We start from the raw sequence: 19,039 nt of genomic DNA on the forward strand, positions 1-19,039 counted from the left end.
ATTTTGTTGATTGGTTTCAAATTTAAGATAACAACTGCTCATATTAAAATAATACAATAGTGGGTAAATATGAGGTCAATTTTTATTCTAAAAATAATAATAGTAATGGATATTATTTTTCAGTTATTTGAATAAAAACTATATATGTATATTATTATTATCTAATTCAAGTTACATATCCATTTATAGTTTAAATTAACTTTGTATTCAGGGATTTATTAATTCACTAAGGTTTAATACAAGCAAATGTGTCTTAAACTCTTAACAATAACATAATATTAAACTTATTATTTGAAAATTATTTAAAATAATTAAGCTTTAATATTTATTTGAGTTTCAATGACAGCACTGTTTCGTGAATAACCATAACATAATTTTAAAACAAATCATATAAATGCCTATATTAATATATTGTTTATTATAAGCTCATATGCTAGTCTGGGTTCTCTATTTAAATTCGATTTATATCGAAGCAAACTTGTATATTTTATTGAATAAAGCTGTTTATTTTATTAAAATTTTTTTTTTAAGTCAACTATTGACAATATACAACTAGTTTAATATTAACTATAATTACATTTAAAAACAATTGATAAATTAAACGATTATCTAGCAACTCAAATTACACTAGGTTTAAAAATTAGGTGGACCATAATAAAAACATTTTGTAATATTATTACTTATTAGGAGTTTTAATATAGTTATTTTTAAATATTTAAATGATTGTTATTATACAAGCCAATAATATTATAAAAACAAACCTTCGTTTAATAATAAATTTGTATTCATATATAAATTACAATTAGTAAAAAATTTAAATTGTTACACAATATTTTTAAATTGTTTAAATTAAAAAAAAGGTATTTCTTAATTATAAAGTATTAATATTGAAAACTGATCAGTTTTATTTATAAAATATTAGTATTAGTTGTTAAAATATAAGTATTTTTTTTGACAATATAAGTAATTTTAAACGACCTTATTTTTTTATAAAAATAAATCGATTTCATATCAAAATATGACAGTCAATTAAATTAGTTTCACCCATAAAATGTTATAATTTTAAATATTGGCCATTGGTTGTATTTAAATTATACAATTATAGATACAACTAAGTTTATTCAATCACCTCCAGATATTCAATAAGTACTCAAGTAGCTCAAATAAATTTTACCAGAAATAAAAAACTAACTTTTTAAATTGTATAACAAAAAAATATATGCGAGTAGTCTATATAATTTAATTGAGCATTTTTTCATAGGAAATATTATTTTTATTTCTTGAGCTTAATTATATTATTTATTAGTTTCTTTTAATATTATTATTATCCGATTATGAATGATACTTACTTTATCGGAGGTACTTAAACTTATCAGTAAGAACTAACTATTAAAATCTAAGATTAATTATAAACATATCATACTCATTTGTCCATCATCTTTTAATATGGTAGCCACTAATTACAGGTAAATTTAATCCATATAATCGATTTCATTATAAATTGTATTGTAATTGGCAGTAGCGGAGTCAACACTCATTTGCTATAAAATTAATATGATGTCATGAGGTGAAATCGTTAAACCTTTTTGGATTAAATAAGAAATGATGAGATAATTTAAGCAAGTTATATATACACATAGCTAGTTATCAATCTTAAAACGGTTTTTATACGCTATTAACTTTAAGAATACCCCATTAGTAATTACGAAATATTTATGTCTAATGTATATGTATTATATATATATATAGCTCACTGCAGTAAATTTAATAAATGTATTTCTACAAATTTACTGTATCGAATTTCATGTTCAAGTTTTAATTATTTTGTATACTTAAATATTTTGTTAATTTAGTCTGAGTATAAAGTTAAGTGATAAATATTTAGTCTTTCTCTAGTATTGTAAATAAATAAACACTGAAGGTCTTTGAAATATTATTAAAAACTTGTATAACTTATTTTATTATGTATACAACGAATAATGTATAAATCTACAATCGATCAAACTGCTGCTGCAGCGACGTTTAGTGAATTTTGATTAGCTAAGTATTTTTTTAAAAAAAAGTAAATGATCAATTATTAAAATTTAAAATAAAACACTAAGCATAAAAATATGAATTACAATAAAATATAACAACTTTATTGTTTAAATAAGATATGAATTTAAAATATTATGTGTTAGTGTAATAATACAATTGTTGATGCAATAAGATCTAGTCTTATATAATAAAAAATAATTAATATTACTGTTTATTAATACATAATATTATAAGGTGTTACACAAACATATAAATGTCTAACATATTTATATTTTATATATAATTTTAATATAAAATATTCATATATTCATTGCATGCTATAAATAAAAGATACATTAACACTATGTGGATTGATTTTACCGCGTAATCACAGAAAATATACATTGTTTCAAAAATGTATTATTTAATTTATATATTTGGAGTTTTTTTTTTTTTTACGGTGAGCGAGGAAAGTCCTCCAGCCTGGCAACCTGAATTCAAATTTTAAACTTAAAACTTTTTAAATAATAAGTACCTAATTCGTAACAATTTGTGACCAAAGTCTTAAATAGTGTTATTTTTTTAGGGGTGGTGGGCTGATTATACTAAATGTAATTATAACATTGTAAGTATATTGGTTTTTATAATTATTATTATTGTCTTAATAATAAAAACTAAAATGTGTGAATAGTTATTATAATATCTCTTATTCTTTAAATTATATTTATTTTATTTATATTATTATATCAATTAATTAAGCAACACTTTTTAATAGAAATTTAACAAAAATATTCAAAATTACAATAATATAATGCCTTATATTTTATAACATTTAATACGAAATGAAAATAATACAAAAAATCAATGAAATAAAAAAATAATACCTCATAAAGTCTTTTTTTAATTATGTTATATTTTATTAATATACATGGGTAAAAACAGACAATTACAAATTTACAAATAATAAACAACATATATTTTAATTTACAATAATAATGATATTTATTTTAATATTATTTTACGATTTCTTTACGGGTTTTAAGGACTCAGGGTCCCAAGCTAAGGGCTGACTTTAATTTAGATGCCGCAAAATGGCACTCTAATTTTGCGGGTTAAGCTATGGACTTACGATTCATACTATTAAAAACAGTTTATTGTGAATATTCTAATAAAGCCTTGAAATATAGATATTAGATAATAATTTTATTTTCCATGGAAATCGAATTAGAACACAGAATATAAGAACCTTCTATGAATAATACTTTAACTGGATAGATTTATTTGTAGTATGGAATTGCTTATATATGTCTTAATTTTTTTCATACAAGCAGATTGTAATAGTAACTGCTATAGTAGGTAATTGCAATAGTACAAAGATTATATAATTCAGAAAATGCTAGTTCATATTGCATTTGAAATGCATGCAATTGAAAAATATTTGTTATACTATTGTATTATATATTATAATTAAATAATACCATTTGTTTAATTAATATTATAATATGTATTATATTATATTTGATTTCATATTGTTTTATTGCTATTTTTATATGATTGTTTGTTTAATTTTTGATTCTTCCATGTTTTTAATGAATTCAAGAAAATATTCAAATTAATATACAAATTATAAAGAATAATGCTGTACAACTGTCAATTGTCATCAGACGAAATAAAAACGATCAACATAAGATAAACTACTTTACAGAATATATATTATGTATATTAATTAAACATTGAATAATAAATTATAATATTATAATATATTATATTGATGTGGGTATAATTTTTGTATTTTTGGATTTATATTTGAATATTTCATAATCCATGTAATATACCTATGTATACATATATTTGTATAAATTAAGAAATAATCAAAAATAAATCTAAAAATACAAATATTATACCCACATCAATAGTGGTGTGCCGTCATCTGCTTCATATTTTTATTACATATTTATTATCCAGTTTTGATTTGTTAATTTTATTTAGGCTGTTTTGCCTATTGAAATCAAAATAGCGATTACAGCTTAATTTTAAAACAAAAGTAAAAATATGACTATAATTTCTACTTTTTTTCATATTTCTATATTATATTTAAAAATATATAATGTATAATATAATGATAAATAAAATAAATAATTTAAAATAAAAGGAAATACACGTAATAGCTAAAGCACAAATACATCTTATTGCCGCACCTGTGGTTTTTGCACCATAATAAATTAAAAACAAATTAATAAAATACTGAAAATCGCAATACAGGTGTAAGTTAATTATACAATTAAATATAACTAAATACAACTAATTATATTTAGTATAATGAATGAGTCAGCCCCGCACCACAGGAAATGGAAAATATCGATTTCAGTGGTAATATTTCGGTTAAAAATTGCGATTTTTGCGTTAAAAATCGTTACAAATTAAGTATACTAATTACTTAAAAAATTTAGAGTTTAAAATTTTTAATTGGGGTGCCAGACTGGCTGACTTGAGAGAGTAATAAACTATTTTAAATATTTTAATATTTTTTGTAAGTCTAGTCAGAGAAAAGACGATACTCTTCTATCCTTTAAAATATTATACCCTATTTTAATTCGTTTATTCGTTACCTAAACAATACTTTAATTATTAGTTATTTTAACGTCCTTCCTAGGAAACCTAACAAGAAAATTGAAAGCAGAGAATATCACTAAGAAGTTCATCATTAAACACTGCAGAAATTTCATGAATACTGTGCAGTGAAAACATATTTTTCAATTCAGAGAAACTTATAAATTAATATTTGAAAGGGAAAATCATCGAATTTAAAGTCACGGAATATATGGATGTTTTGAGGTTAGAAGATATATTGAAGTGGATATTTAATAGACAGTGGAGGGTCATAGGACTCAGTGCTGACTAGAAATTATGCAGTCATTTTAAAAATATAATTTTAGTTCGATAAACTAAGGTTAATAATATATTTTTAAGCTGTATGGTTTAGTTTAAAAAAATTTAAAATATAAGAATACCTAAATCAATGAGGTGGGAAGAGGTAGCTGCGATGATACCCGATTTAGTTTCTACTAGGACATATATTATTTAAATATAATCTTTAACCAAGTTAATATGTCACTAAATAATAAGAACCAAGATGTGTTGATATAGAAAATAATATTCTAAATAAAGGAAGTGTGAGTTTCTAGTACTAGAAGGACAGTATTTGAAGGCTGAAATTATAATAACCATAACTTTAAGTGTACCTACAATCTATATCAGGGGCGGCCAAACGGTCGATCGCAAACGATTTCAAAGTCGATCGTGTTATAATTTATTTTTAGGCTACACACACGAAAATTAATCATAGTGGTAGTTAACAACATTATCGATAAATGGAAGTCGATCCTCAAAGGTGAAATATACTTTTAGTAGATCACGGCCAAAAAAAGTTTGGCCGTCCCTAATCTATATAATATAAATATATTAAATTGTAATGCCTAATAAATTAGTAAATCGCATAAAATACTTAAAGAAAAATAATATTCAACCACAAATATAGTGATTTAAAAAAAAAAGTTTGATACCTTATAAAACACAATAAAATTAAATTAAATTCAAAGCAGTGGGCAAAACATTTTACCACTCACTTCCGTCAAGTATCATTGGTAAAACCCTCTAACTGTTTTGCCATCCTAATTACTTATATAATAATTTCATTAACCATTAACCTATCACAATATAAATCATACCTAATTTATTTTTCAGACTTACAATTTAAATGCTCAAATCGGTGAATCGTCAGCATGTGCTACTGCATTGTTATGTGGTGTAAAAGCCAATTTCGAAACAGTTGGCTTGGACGGCAACGGAAAGTTTGAAAATTGTTATTCCAGTTTTGCGTCTAGAGTTGACTCGTTGGCTTACTGGGCTCAACAGGAAGGTACGTGATGTTTTAAAAAAATGCTTATCTGATAAACATAAATTTATAAATTTATCAAGACAATATTTTTAATGTAAATATTGATAAACTGAAATTGCAATTATATATTAGACTTTTACGGGTTTCAGGATAATTACGTGAGTTTAAACTGTTAAAGTAGTTTATCTTCTTAAATATAATATATTATAATATTATATATTATATTACACAAAAAAAAAACAACATAATAATGACGCGCTATTACATGTATTTACTTGTAATCCTAGTTCAAGAACTCTCAAATTACATAAACTATAATGTTAGATGGATCTTCTCATAATATAACTTTCTTCGTGATATGGATCACCACGTCTTGTTGTTCAACAAAGTTTATTCAGTATATTAAAATTGAATTAATTAAAATTACTTCAATAACCCGCTAAGTAATTTTCACAGTAGTCCACTGAAGATTTAGATGAATTATTAATTCATCACGTATAATTCGTATTGTTCCAATAGTTTATTTGTTACAATAAACACGATTTAAATAAATTGATAAATTCGTCGATTACATATTTAATGTCTTTAAATAATCTTAAAGTTATAATTAGTAATAATATTATAATAACAATAAAACATTTACTGATTTACAGATTAAGAAAACAAAAAATCAAGTTTAACACACAAATACGATAAGGACAATACCGTATTATGATATTCTGATAACTTCCACAACCCTAAAATAAGACACAGTCGTTGCTTAAAAATAACCAATACATTTTGTGTTGATATGCTTTATTTCCATGCTATTAAATAATATTTTATTCGTTGGTTTTTAGAGCATAGAACTTTTTTATTTTTGATAGAGGACATAACAACCACAAAATATTGTAAAACATGATTATAATTGATATTGAATCATGAAAGTTATAGATTTTATTAAAAATCTTCATTTATACTCAAGAATATATTAAAATACAGATTTTTATAAAAATATTTTAAAAGATCTTTTAATGTTAAATACTAGCAAATTTATGCCGATTTTACACGTAGGAACATCGATCTAAGAAATCTATAACTGTACTTTTTTTAAGTTTCTAATAGCATCAAACGGATTTGTAGTATATATTTTGTAATTTCACGAAAATTTAAACGTGTACTTATAGCATAATAATAAATTAAGATTTGTTATAATATTGTATCGTTTTGTCATAACAGTCATAACAATATGTAACACTAGTGTTTTTTTTCAATTTATATAGGTATAATATTAGTTGGTTTTTAAAAAAAAACAATTGAATATTTAATATGAATATGAATATGACGCTTAATTTCAATTTCAAATCATATTTATTCGGTAATAACCGAAAATGAAAAAACGGTTTTTGTTGGTTCATCAAGTTGCACATTTACATTTAAATACGTTCATCTGTCATTACTAAAATATTACATTCACAAATAAATTACGTATTTTTTTATGTATAAATTATTTATCACAATAATTATTTAAAAAAATACAAAACGATTAATTATTCAATGCATCTTAAACACATATTTTATTTTTTCAATTAAAATGTAGTTATTAGGAATGTAAAAATATTATAATCGTATAGGGAATTTTATCAAACAATAATTTGTTTAATAAAACTAATGAATTGTAATTTAAATAAGTACAATGTATAAAAACACATATACAACTTACAATGTATTACACGTTTGAACATTATATCGTATTAACATTATTTTTTTGATTTAAATTAATTGTTGCATATTAATTATTATGACCTACTATAAAATGAATAACATCCTTTTTCCTTTTTAATCCGTACCTATATTAATACTAAATTATCAAATTCTGTGTAACTCTAAACTCACTTTTAGTAATATAAATATTTGTGATTTCCAAATTGAAAATAATAAGTTTTATGATAGATATCATTAAATTACCAACTACCTAAGTTTTATCGTGAAATAACAAACCAAGTCAATCGAAAATAATAATAACAATAAGTACAATTTAAAAAAATTCACATCAATATGGAATAAAATAATTAAATAAGTGTTACTATATATTATTAATATTATGAAACAACTATATTATATTATATTACATTATGGGGGAATAATGTAAGCGCCCACCTGCTATACAAAATAAAACTACTAAGTATGTAATGTAAAAAAAAAATACACGCTATATCAGCAAAATATAATAACATTAATATTATCAATTACACTGGCAACAATAATATTAAAATATGCATAAAACGCGTACCATAAAATTATATCGCGTTACCGTGACCGCCGACCGCTCTCGATCGTCGTATGGTTTAAATCCGCAATACATCCAACGTCGACCGTTTTTATTCCGAGACTTGTCGTGCGCTCACTATAAATCACATTAATATTTCTCTAAGAATTTATCTTGCCATTCCTGTTGCTAATAATTGTACTGCAGGTCTGCAAAGAGAGTATTTTCGAAGTTGGCCAGAATTCAAAATAAAAATAGATCTTCAAAAATACAAGATAATTTGTTATCATTAATGATTTTATTTACAGAAAATGATGATCTGCAAAATTTAAGCTTCGATAAAACTTTAGAAGCATTTATTACACAAAAAGCAAATAAAAAAACTTATTAATTTCGTGTTATTTTTAGATATGTATTATATCATCGTCATTATACTTAAATAAAAAGGTTTAAATTTGTTTTATTGTATAGTTTTATAATTTTAAAGAATTGTTTTCATTGATAGGGTCCCAAAACTATGTATTAGCCTCTGTACCCCTAAAGGTCTTAATCCGGGCTTGCGTACACAACAATTTGCACCCGTGTGCTTCAATGTGATAAAAATAACAAATAACAAAAAACGACAATCGGCGCACTAAGGCCCGACGACATTTGGCCGATACGAATAACTTACTACGACCATTCTGCACCCGCGTGCGTTTAATATCAAAATAAAATACAATAAAAATGTCCGTACGGCACGCCCGCGCGTATGTATTTTATGCAAACCACTGCACCCGTGTAATAGGGCATAATATTATGTTAAAACAGTCGCCATACGACTATACGGATCACCCGTAAGACGCACTTCAGAATAAGCGACGTGTTTTATACGTACGTAAACGAAAATCATTCCTCGCCGACCAATCACGCGAACGACGACAGCCCGACGACGACTTGTCGTTCGTATAATACACTGGTAAGCACGACCGGGTCAGTTGTCGTAGCAAGTGGCGGAAGGCGGTCCGGTCTGGAATGATATTGCCAATCGTACTAAAATAGACAGACGCAATGGGTACTGAACAACCATATACCTACTTTGTATTCTAGAACAGAATAGTTGTACTTCTACAACGAATCAAAATTTAAATGAACTATATTTGAGCAGATGTGAATTTGGAAACTAATAAAGTAATAAGTAATAAGTGTGTTTATTGATCTTAAAAAATAAATCATATGTTTTTAATGTTTTTTTTTTTTTTTAATTTTAATAAAATAACACAAAAACATTATATAGGGTGATAAAAACAATAATTACTCCAAAGGCTTATATCTATTTCTTTTACTATTCAAATAGTTAACTACAACCATATATTTAATTAATAATAATATATTATGAATTTTTATTTATTGATATAGAAATATGCGCGAACAATCTCAATCAAAAGTCAACTATTCTTGTGTTTTTGTATAATTTGAGGTTATTTTTAATAATAAATAAATTATCATCCGTGTATCGAATATATTGAAAAGTATTCTGTACACATTGTAATCACTATGCTGTAAATATTATTGAATCTAGGTACAATAATTATACATTCAATAATACGATGTATTATAGAAAAATCAGTCCAGTAAACTGGATAAAGCTAGAAATATTTCTCATTCTACTATGATTTAGAAATAATCACAATATGGCTAGTTATCTGATACTCGTGATTGTAAGATGTTGTACGATAGAAAGAAAAATAGGACACTAATAGATTATATATGTGATATAGAATTTACCAGATGGACTTAGCTAGGTTTTATGTAAGTAATCACAGTATCTCCAAGTCAGATAATATTATCAGAACGAAATATTAGTGATATTACATATTGCGAACTTATTAATTTTACTAAACAGTCATACAAAGAGTATTTTATTATTTATTATCGATTTTCGATTTACTATCTAACCTACGGGTGAATAATTAATATTTACCTCAATAGGTTTTGAGATATTAATGTTATAATTGAAACTATTTTGGAGTATACGAAAAAAGACTGAAGTCTCACGGTAATAGAACTTCCATGTTGTTGGTGGTTTTCTTTATGTTTAACGAAGAAGATATATTCTATTCCAACTTTGTTTAAGAATGTCTATGCATATATATCTGGAAAAGTAAAAGTGAATTAACTTTTAAGTTAATGGATTCTGGTGACCATGCGGTTTTTATGACATTTTAGTTAAGTTATTTTTGTTACGACAACAACATTTGGAATTTAAATATTTGAATAGGAAATGTTAGTTAAAACGTTTTTAGTAGGAATTTGAGCTATCGTACAACGACTCTAAGTTTAGAAGTTTAATATTTTTAGGCAGTTTCTTTAACCGGGATTGGTAAATTTGGTCCCAAATGACCTTATCTCGGTAAATATCCCGAAGAAAAAAAGTTAGTAAGTAACTTGAGTCTCGGGAAAAAAATATATAAATTAAAATAAATATAGTTTTTATAATATCATGTTCTAAATAAATAATATATGGTATAAATATTTAAAAAATTGTGTCTCAGAAAAAAATGTTAGTGCGTATAAATATTATTATGTTTTAGGTACAAACTTTTTTAATTTTTTTATTTTTATGCTAAAATTTATACAATTTATACAAAAAAAAAAATGTACAATAAGCATAATGGATGATCTTTAGTACAGTGGCTTGATTGACTTGAGGGAAGAACCAACCAGGTAAAAACTTAAATGGTAAACATTTAAGAAATTTTAATTAGTGTACGGGTGGTGTACCATTATATTATGCAATATGACGTATTATTGTAACAGAATTATACAAAAGTAAATTGAATAATTAATATTAAATATTAAAGTTTTAAATTTTTAATATTTTAGACCTATTTTCACCAATGGTTTATAGCCGAGACCCAATTTACCTACTTACCTTTTTATACCCGGGACTCAACTTACCGCTTTCAAAATGAACACAAATTATCGTGGACCCAATTTACGTAGCCCTCAGGTTGTGTCCTTAGTGTCCTTACTATACTCTACTAATCTATACTGATTTATAAACAGCAATTTTAATTTATGGAGGTAGAACAATGATAGCAGGCTAATTATAGGCTATAACTTCAGCTATAGTGGTTACTAGTTTGAAATATATTTTGTTATGGTGATTACAAAATACTTGAATGCGAGAATAAGATACGTGTTGGTTTGAAGTTGTTTGTAGAACCCAAAATCCTATTTTAATGGAATTAGATATATTTTATAATTACTCGTTTCTTGAATGATGTTTACAATTAAATTTACTCTTAGGTTTCCAACAATTCTTATAATCATACATTCATAACGTGACATATTTTGTTGTGTACTTTTCTCGATTAAAAAAAAAAAAAATGTACATATAATAATACAATTGAAAATTTATAGATTTCTAATCTATATTTTATACTAATTTCATTATTTATTCTTAATTCTACATTTATTAATCTAAAATCCTTGTCGTTGAAATAAAATCAAAAACGAGTTAACAACTGTTGAACAAAGTAATTAAATTATTATGCGCGCCTTGATGAATTGCATCTAAAAATGATAAGTTTATTTTTAAAATTGTTGAAACAGATAAAAAAAAAAATAGTAGTAATTTTATTATTGTCCCAAAAAAAATACAATAAAAAGAGAATGAAAAATTCTCAATTTTCTGATATTTTAAATAATATTAATTATCAATACATTTTCAATAGCAGAATAAAATTAAGATTTAGAATATGTGAATAATTTAAAAATGAAAATGTTTAGTAAGTACATCAACTTGGAATAAGAACGGAGGTGACTGGTATAGGTGTTCAAAATAATCGGTGAACTTTGAAATTAATGAGTTACCAAATTATATTAGTGCTGATAATATTATTTTTTAGATAATATATTTAAAATATATGACGAATTACAGTTTAATAATTCATTTTTATTTTATTATTTTACCTATTGGTTGTTATGTATTAAGTTTGGGTACTCGTATCATCAACAGATCCAATATCAGTTATTCAGTTCTGACATGGTGTTCGTTCAGGTTATCTTAATTGCTGTGCGATTCAATTGTCTTGCGTTTATGTATTCTATTCTATTTGTGTGTACTTCATACACGTGTAAACCACTATAATATATATAAACACACGTATACACAAACGCACATATCTATATCTTGGCTGAATGCAAATATACATTTCAATGAGCTTAGTCAATTTAATTATAATATTTTAGGTTTGATAGATGTTTAAGTACTAGTAATTTTAATAGGAGCATTGGTGTTTTGATTGGTGTTAAATAAGGTATAACCTCATCGTTAGTCTCCACTCCGAATATAAATGTTGAACATATTTTTATTGCATTTCTAATAAACTCTTCCAAATAAATTATTAGGGTTTCTACTTTCCTCCCAACAGCCAACACGATTTTTATGAACGATTTATTATGTCATCCGTTGAGTTAGTTCTACATCGATACCCTAATCACACCTATATTTATGGCTTATTATTTTGATCAATAACTATTGGAGTGTAGAATGTGTATCTGTTCTGTGTGATTAAATGACTTATAGTTTGTTAAAAGAAATTAATATTATGATCATTATATTATATTTAAATTTACCAAAATTTAACCGATTAAATATTGTATAACATCATAAGGTATCAGTTAAAGTAAAAAATAATAAAATGTTTAAGTGAAAACATTAATCATGCGTTTGGAAAGTTTTATAATAATAATATATCTCATATAAAATATTTGTTTGTATTTAAAATTTGTTTACATCAAAACTATAATTAAATGCATTTATTTATAACAATATATCCGTAAACAAATAAAATTCCTCCACATTCTCAAACTTAATACTTGTTGTAATCGTTGGTGTCAATAAACTAAACTTCTATAGCACTAATTGGATATTAATTTATTTTTAGCCAAACAGCAGTTGCTAAAAATTGTATGAAGATTAAATTAATTTTGAATTATTTACAACTGTGATTAAAGATGAATTTTTCCTTTTTTTTTTATTTAAAAGTAAAATATGGGCCGAATAATTGTCTTTCTTAGTTTGTTTTTAATTAAGCAACAGTATGTTGCTAGGTTAGGTTATATTAATTTCAAAAATTGTATTTATATTTTGTTTTATTTGAAATTATTCAAATTATTTGATAAATAAATCACTATTAATTACGTTTTTATTATAATCTAGTTTTAAGTGAATTTCAATTAAAGAAAACCTTGTACATTTTATGATCGTCCAAATTAAAGGAAAATAACAATCATAACTACGAGTTATTTAAATTCTTGGTTGTATCACTAATTAATCGATGAGTATGAAATGAAATAGAACCCACAATCATTTTATAAATTAACATTTTAATAATTCAATTTATTATAATAAAATATTACTAACATACTTACTAAATCTAAACAATGCATTTTTTCTGATATTATTACATTTATTAAATAATTTTATTTACCACATAATATCTATTGACTATTTGATAAAATAAAAAGCAAAAAATGAATGTATATAATCTTTTAGGTTCTCATTCTATATTATATAGAAAAGTGTGATATATTCTTCTTGACTATGGTTTTTATTTAACGTCCTTTAACCTTCATTTGACACAGTATTATTTTTCAATCTAAATTATTTCAGTAAAACGATTCAACAAAAACAACGAATGAGTTTGACCTAACATAACACTCTACTCTCCCTACCGATCACCACTGAACTTTAGACAGATATAATGTATTGTTTCTTTTATGAAGGAAACATTGAAAAATAATATCCAGCTTGTATGCCTTACATTTACGAAAATGTCGATATATTTTTAACCTTTTCGTAATCAAACCACAAACGGAATATTAATGCAGTACAACTCAAAATATAAAAATAATAAAAATAATATTATTTTATACTTAAATCTATTAAAATAGTAAAGACATATGACCATAATGTCATGAAATTAATTAAATATTTATATAACATATTATTTACTTAAATAGCTATAAATGCTGTACGATTTTATAGGGAATGTTTATATTTAATGTTACATTTCTACTCAAATGGTTTAAAATAAAACCTATGATTGAAAATTAAAATAGCTCAATACGCATTTAAGATTAAAAATGTAATTTAATGCAATGTACTTAGGAACTTTTTACAATTTACATACAAGTTACAATTATATAAAACATCATAACAAATGTGGTAAAAATAAGAAGCAAGATATTTTTTCCAACTAAACACTAGAAAGTCATTCGTATGATTTTAATTCGTTACCTAGTGCGTTATAAATAATTAAACGTATCCAAACCTAAACTGTTAGAATTCTAACGTTCATATTATAATACTTTTAATTGTAATTTCTGTATTCGTTATAAAATATGGAAAAACTATTTTTGATTACAGTTACCTATTTAAAAAAGTTACAAAAAATGTTTTAATTCGAAATAGAGTATTTAAATCGATCCGCGACCAAGTGTAAAGAATTCTAAGACCTGAATAAATAAACTACTATTGTCAAACTTACTACAAAATATTATTCATAAAATTGAAATTATATGTATTACAATAATATCACATATAAATATGTCAATCTTCGTAATATACTCTGCATAATATCCAAATATAATATTATACCTGTTTGTCACCATTATTGCATACTTGCAACTTCGCAAATTACGACATCGATAGACATTGTAGACAAACCGTCACAGTACCGTACTATGGAATATTTCGTCTGTAGACAGATTTTTAAAGACCACCTTTTACTACCCTTCATCAATCACAAAAAAAAAATTCATTTTTTCCTCGGCCGTTTTCCCGAGACAGCACCGCTCAATTGTATTATTCGCTTTCTACTTAAATAAAAATTAAAAAAAACTGTATAATAAAATAATAAAAGGAACAATTGTCTCAGCAACAATCTTTATTCTACGAAACAGAGTGTACTAAAATAATTACTAAGTAATGAAAAAATAAAATATTTTAAGCTATAAATTTCATCTTAAGTTGTAATACGGAGAAACACAAAAATACCATTGTGTACCAGGATTTAAATTGCTGTTAAATTTATATTAAATTTAGACTCGAAAATAAAACAAACAAAGATAAAAATGTATAGGCTCGAGTGATATTTTGATTAATAATAATATATAATAATTGCACACATTGACGTGATATCGGCATATCGCAGAGGAATATATAATTGTACGTTTATCGTGTTATTACTAGTTACCACTATATTAAAACAATAATATCTCCAAAATAAAATTTCACCAAAAATCTGCACCAATCCTTCTCATCCAATGCAAATTGCCTATATTTTCACTCTAATTAGTATAATATATACAATTATCCTGTTTGTATATTAATCAAATGCTAACAAATAACGTCTGTGTTTTTCAGACGTGCCCCGTATTATGTAAAAATAAGAATAAAATAATAATGTGTTTAAACAGAAACAGTCATTGTATTTTTTTCATTTTAGGTAAATCAACTGGACTAGTAACTAATACTCGAATTACTCATGCTACACCGTCGGCGTTATACGCACACTCGCCTAGCCGATATTGGGAAGATGACGGAAAAGTGCCTATTCCTGCAAGAAAATCGTGTAAGGACATTGCTCGACAACTGGTAGAGGACGACCCTGGTAGATTTATAAACGTAAGTTATTATTATTATTATTATTATTTTAAAAAACCTTCTAACGTGTTTATAGTAATACGAATACATTCTAAGATTTATATTATTGCATATTCGTGTCATAATAATATAATGATTTCTTCTATAACTTTACTTCATGTCTATAACTTTAATGATCAACTTATTTTAACTTTGTAATAAAATCACTTCAATATACGAGTACTTTTGTATGACATTAGATCGGTGATCATTCCGTGATGGGCGTGATGTAAGTTTTAATTCGTGTTGATTAATAATCTGATTTATTTTTTAGTATTATTTATTATCTGAATTACTGTATTCGCTAACTCTTGTTTTATATACATTTTTTTATAAAAATTTAGCAAAAACACTTTTGTTTGAATGTATTAAATTATTATTCGTCTATTAAATTCTTGTGAGTTAGAAACTAAAAGTAAGTACATTTATAATGCATATTTACGTAAAAACAACAGACTATGTGGACTACTATAAGCTCTTAAATATATCCTACATGATGATATTTGTATTATAACCTCGTTGACAATTTATTTACCAGATAATTATTATTAACTATTATTATAAAGCCATAATAGTAAATTAATACTACTCGTCTCCGATAAACCTTAATCATATTTTTACCAATCACAACATTCCTGTGTATGAAAGCACCTAATAAGTTTTTATTCTACTATAGTCTTTGATGCTTTATTTCAAAGAGACTATTTATAAGTAGTAAGAATAATAGTATAAAATACTTTTAAAAATTATACTAAAAATAATTTCTTAGCAGTTACATTGAAATAAATTATTTTAAAATGTTACCTATAAATTATCATTTAATGATAATAAAAACATATTTAAAAATGATCTATTTGGATTTTACAAGTAGCATGCTAACAAGTAACAATAACAGTGTTTCTAATTATGGTTAATGAATATTGTTTTTATAATTCCAATATTCTAAATTATCTCAGACGAATTTTTAATTTTAATTTTAATTCAACAAAAACAAATATTTTTGTACAAGCATAAATCATAGTTTTAAATGAACCTCAAAAAAGACTAATGCATGTTTTAAGTGTAAGATAGAGACCGGTGCTGGCCATTCATCATTCTTAGAATAACTTGGCAGCAACATTGTTTCTTAGTGTTGGTAGATTGAAGCCACCGAAAAAAAATGTCACCTAGATACAGAGTTTGAGGCATTTAATAAAGTTGAGAATATTATAGTCAAATTTTCTAAATAATATAATTTTATTACTCTAAAGTCATATTAAAAAATAACTTTTCGAAAATATCTTAATGTTATTTTAAAGTATGTTATAATACTCAACTAAGAAATAACTAATATGTATACTGTACATAATATAGTTAACTCCTCACTATAAATCGTATTTTCTGTAAAAGGTAAAATAAAAAATTACATATAATAAAGTTTTGTATTCATAATTTTGAGATAAGGTATGATACAAGAATATGTTGCTTATATTCAAGAAGCAAATGCGATTTTCATAAAACAAATAAATTATTATAGTACGATCTATTGACATTCGCATTTCATAATTTTGTATTCAATAAATGTATTTTAATTTTCTTAAATCTATCAATTTTTTGATATTACTAAATTACTGATATATTATTTTATGCCTGAAATCTAATATTAGTAAAATTTTAAGAATTATTTATATGTTATTATTTAACATAAAATTATACAGGATGTCCTATGAGGATTTACCCTTTGTGATATATCTTGGAATAATAGAGATATTATAATTTTAGTTTTTTAATAAGATTCGCAGGGATAAGAACCAGGGACGTACGCAGAAAAAAGTTTTGGGGGGTGTTTTTGAAAATCAGTTATAAAAAAGTAGAATTATTTTTTTTAATAAACATCCAAAATATTTTTATAAAAACTAGCTATACCTACTTAACCTACTTTCTTTTAAGTATAAACATTGTTATAAAGAAATTGATATTACAATACTAAATCTAATCTTCGCGAAGTTTTAGCCATTATGTTAAGAATATCTTTACTAAGAATGTTAAATCTTTTGAAGATTATAATCATTTAAAAATGTTATTATATATATTGAAAAAATAAATGATATACATAATATGATTAAATATTAATTAGTGTAGATCGAGTGACGAGTGTTTGGTACACTCAAAACCATAATATTCGTTTTGGTGCGTAAAATTGTTCCGTTGTGCTTATTATTGTTATCAATTACGTATTGACGTTAATATCACATAATATAGTCCGTGACCCGATGTCAGTGATGTCACCACAGTATTTTGATACACAATAAATATGTATATATATCGTCACCATGACGGCTGCAGTCAGGATATATATGTATATAAGGATCTCGTTCAGTACCGCCGTGTCACTGCAATTAGACATTGCCATTGCATTCAAAGACATGTTGACCATTGGCTGTATGTTCCCGCAATCCATGTCACTCGAGATTTGTTTTTTTTTTTTTGTTTTTACTGGACGTCTCCGACACCGACATCGTATTTTTGTACGATCGCGAAATACCATTTGCGATTTTGATAGACTGCTTATTTATCGCTCACTGTATTATTTTTATGCGTCTTCGATTGCGTTCGGCGGTTCGTCAGCTTCCGCCGGCCGTGTCGCGACAGGTAAACGTCGTACACCGGGACGTTTTTATTTTGACATGCGTCCTAGTGTGCCACCGCTTCGTGGCAACTTACTCTGCGTTGAACGCTTTAGTACGTTTTTAATGTTTTTATCGTTGTTGTCTGGCTTCTTCGCCAGCTGTTCCGTCGCCGCCCGACGACTTTTATACCGTTTGTCGTTATACCTTTGTACGCGCGATGCAGTACATTCTCGCTCTAACTATACCTGATGACGTTTCGTGTCCATCAAGCAGTCAGTCGCATTGTTACGTAACGATTAATCGTCGATCTCTCGTAAATCAGTAACGATTTCTATAACTGCTATTGGTGCCGTTAATAAGGTGGCACCGTTGTCCACTCGGGTACCGCTTATAATACAGCCACCGTGTCACCGTCGGTCCGCGCGATTGTAAAAGGCGGGGGTGCCGTTCGGCTAGCCGCCATGCACAGGGGGTCGTCTAACGCGTCCATAACCGAGCATGCGACACCCGTGAACTCGTCACACCACGGGATGCCGGAAAACGCGCGTTGGTGACTTATCGCCAGACTCCGT

At 25.6% G+C, this 19,039-nt stretch overlaps 1 protein-coding gene across 1 annotated transcript in view; it reads left to right on the forward strand.

Moving 5' to 3' along the window:
• LOC132921962 (alkaline phosphatase-like) overlaps nucleotides 1-19,039 on the forward strand; it is a 210,543-nt gene that overhangs the window by 116,061 nt on the left and 75,443 nt on the right. Inside the window, exons 4-5 of the mRNA XM_060985234.1 lie at nucleotides 5,761-5,935; nucleotides 15,662-15,840. Coding sequence (XP_060841217.1) covers nucleotides 5,761-5,935; nucleotides 15,662-15,840 — 354 coding nt within the window. The remainder of the gene's footprint in view (nucleotides 1-5,760; nucleotides 5,936-15,661; nucleotides 15,841-19,039) is intronic.

Source organism: Rhopalosiphum padi, chromosome 2 (genome assembly GCF_020882245.1).
Source record: "Rhopalosiphum padi isolate XX-2018 chromosome 2, ASM2088224v1, whole genome shotgun sequence".
Lineage (NCBI taxonomy): Eukaryota > Metazoa > Arthropoda > Insecta > Hemiptera > Aphididae > Rhopalosiphum > Rhopalosiphum padi.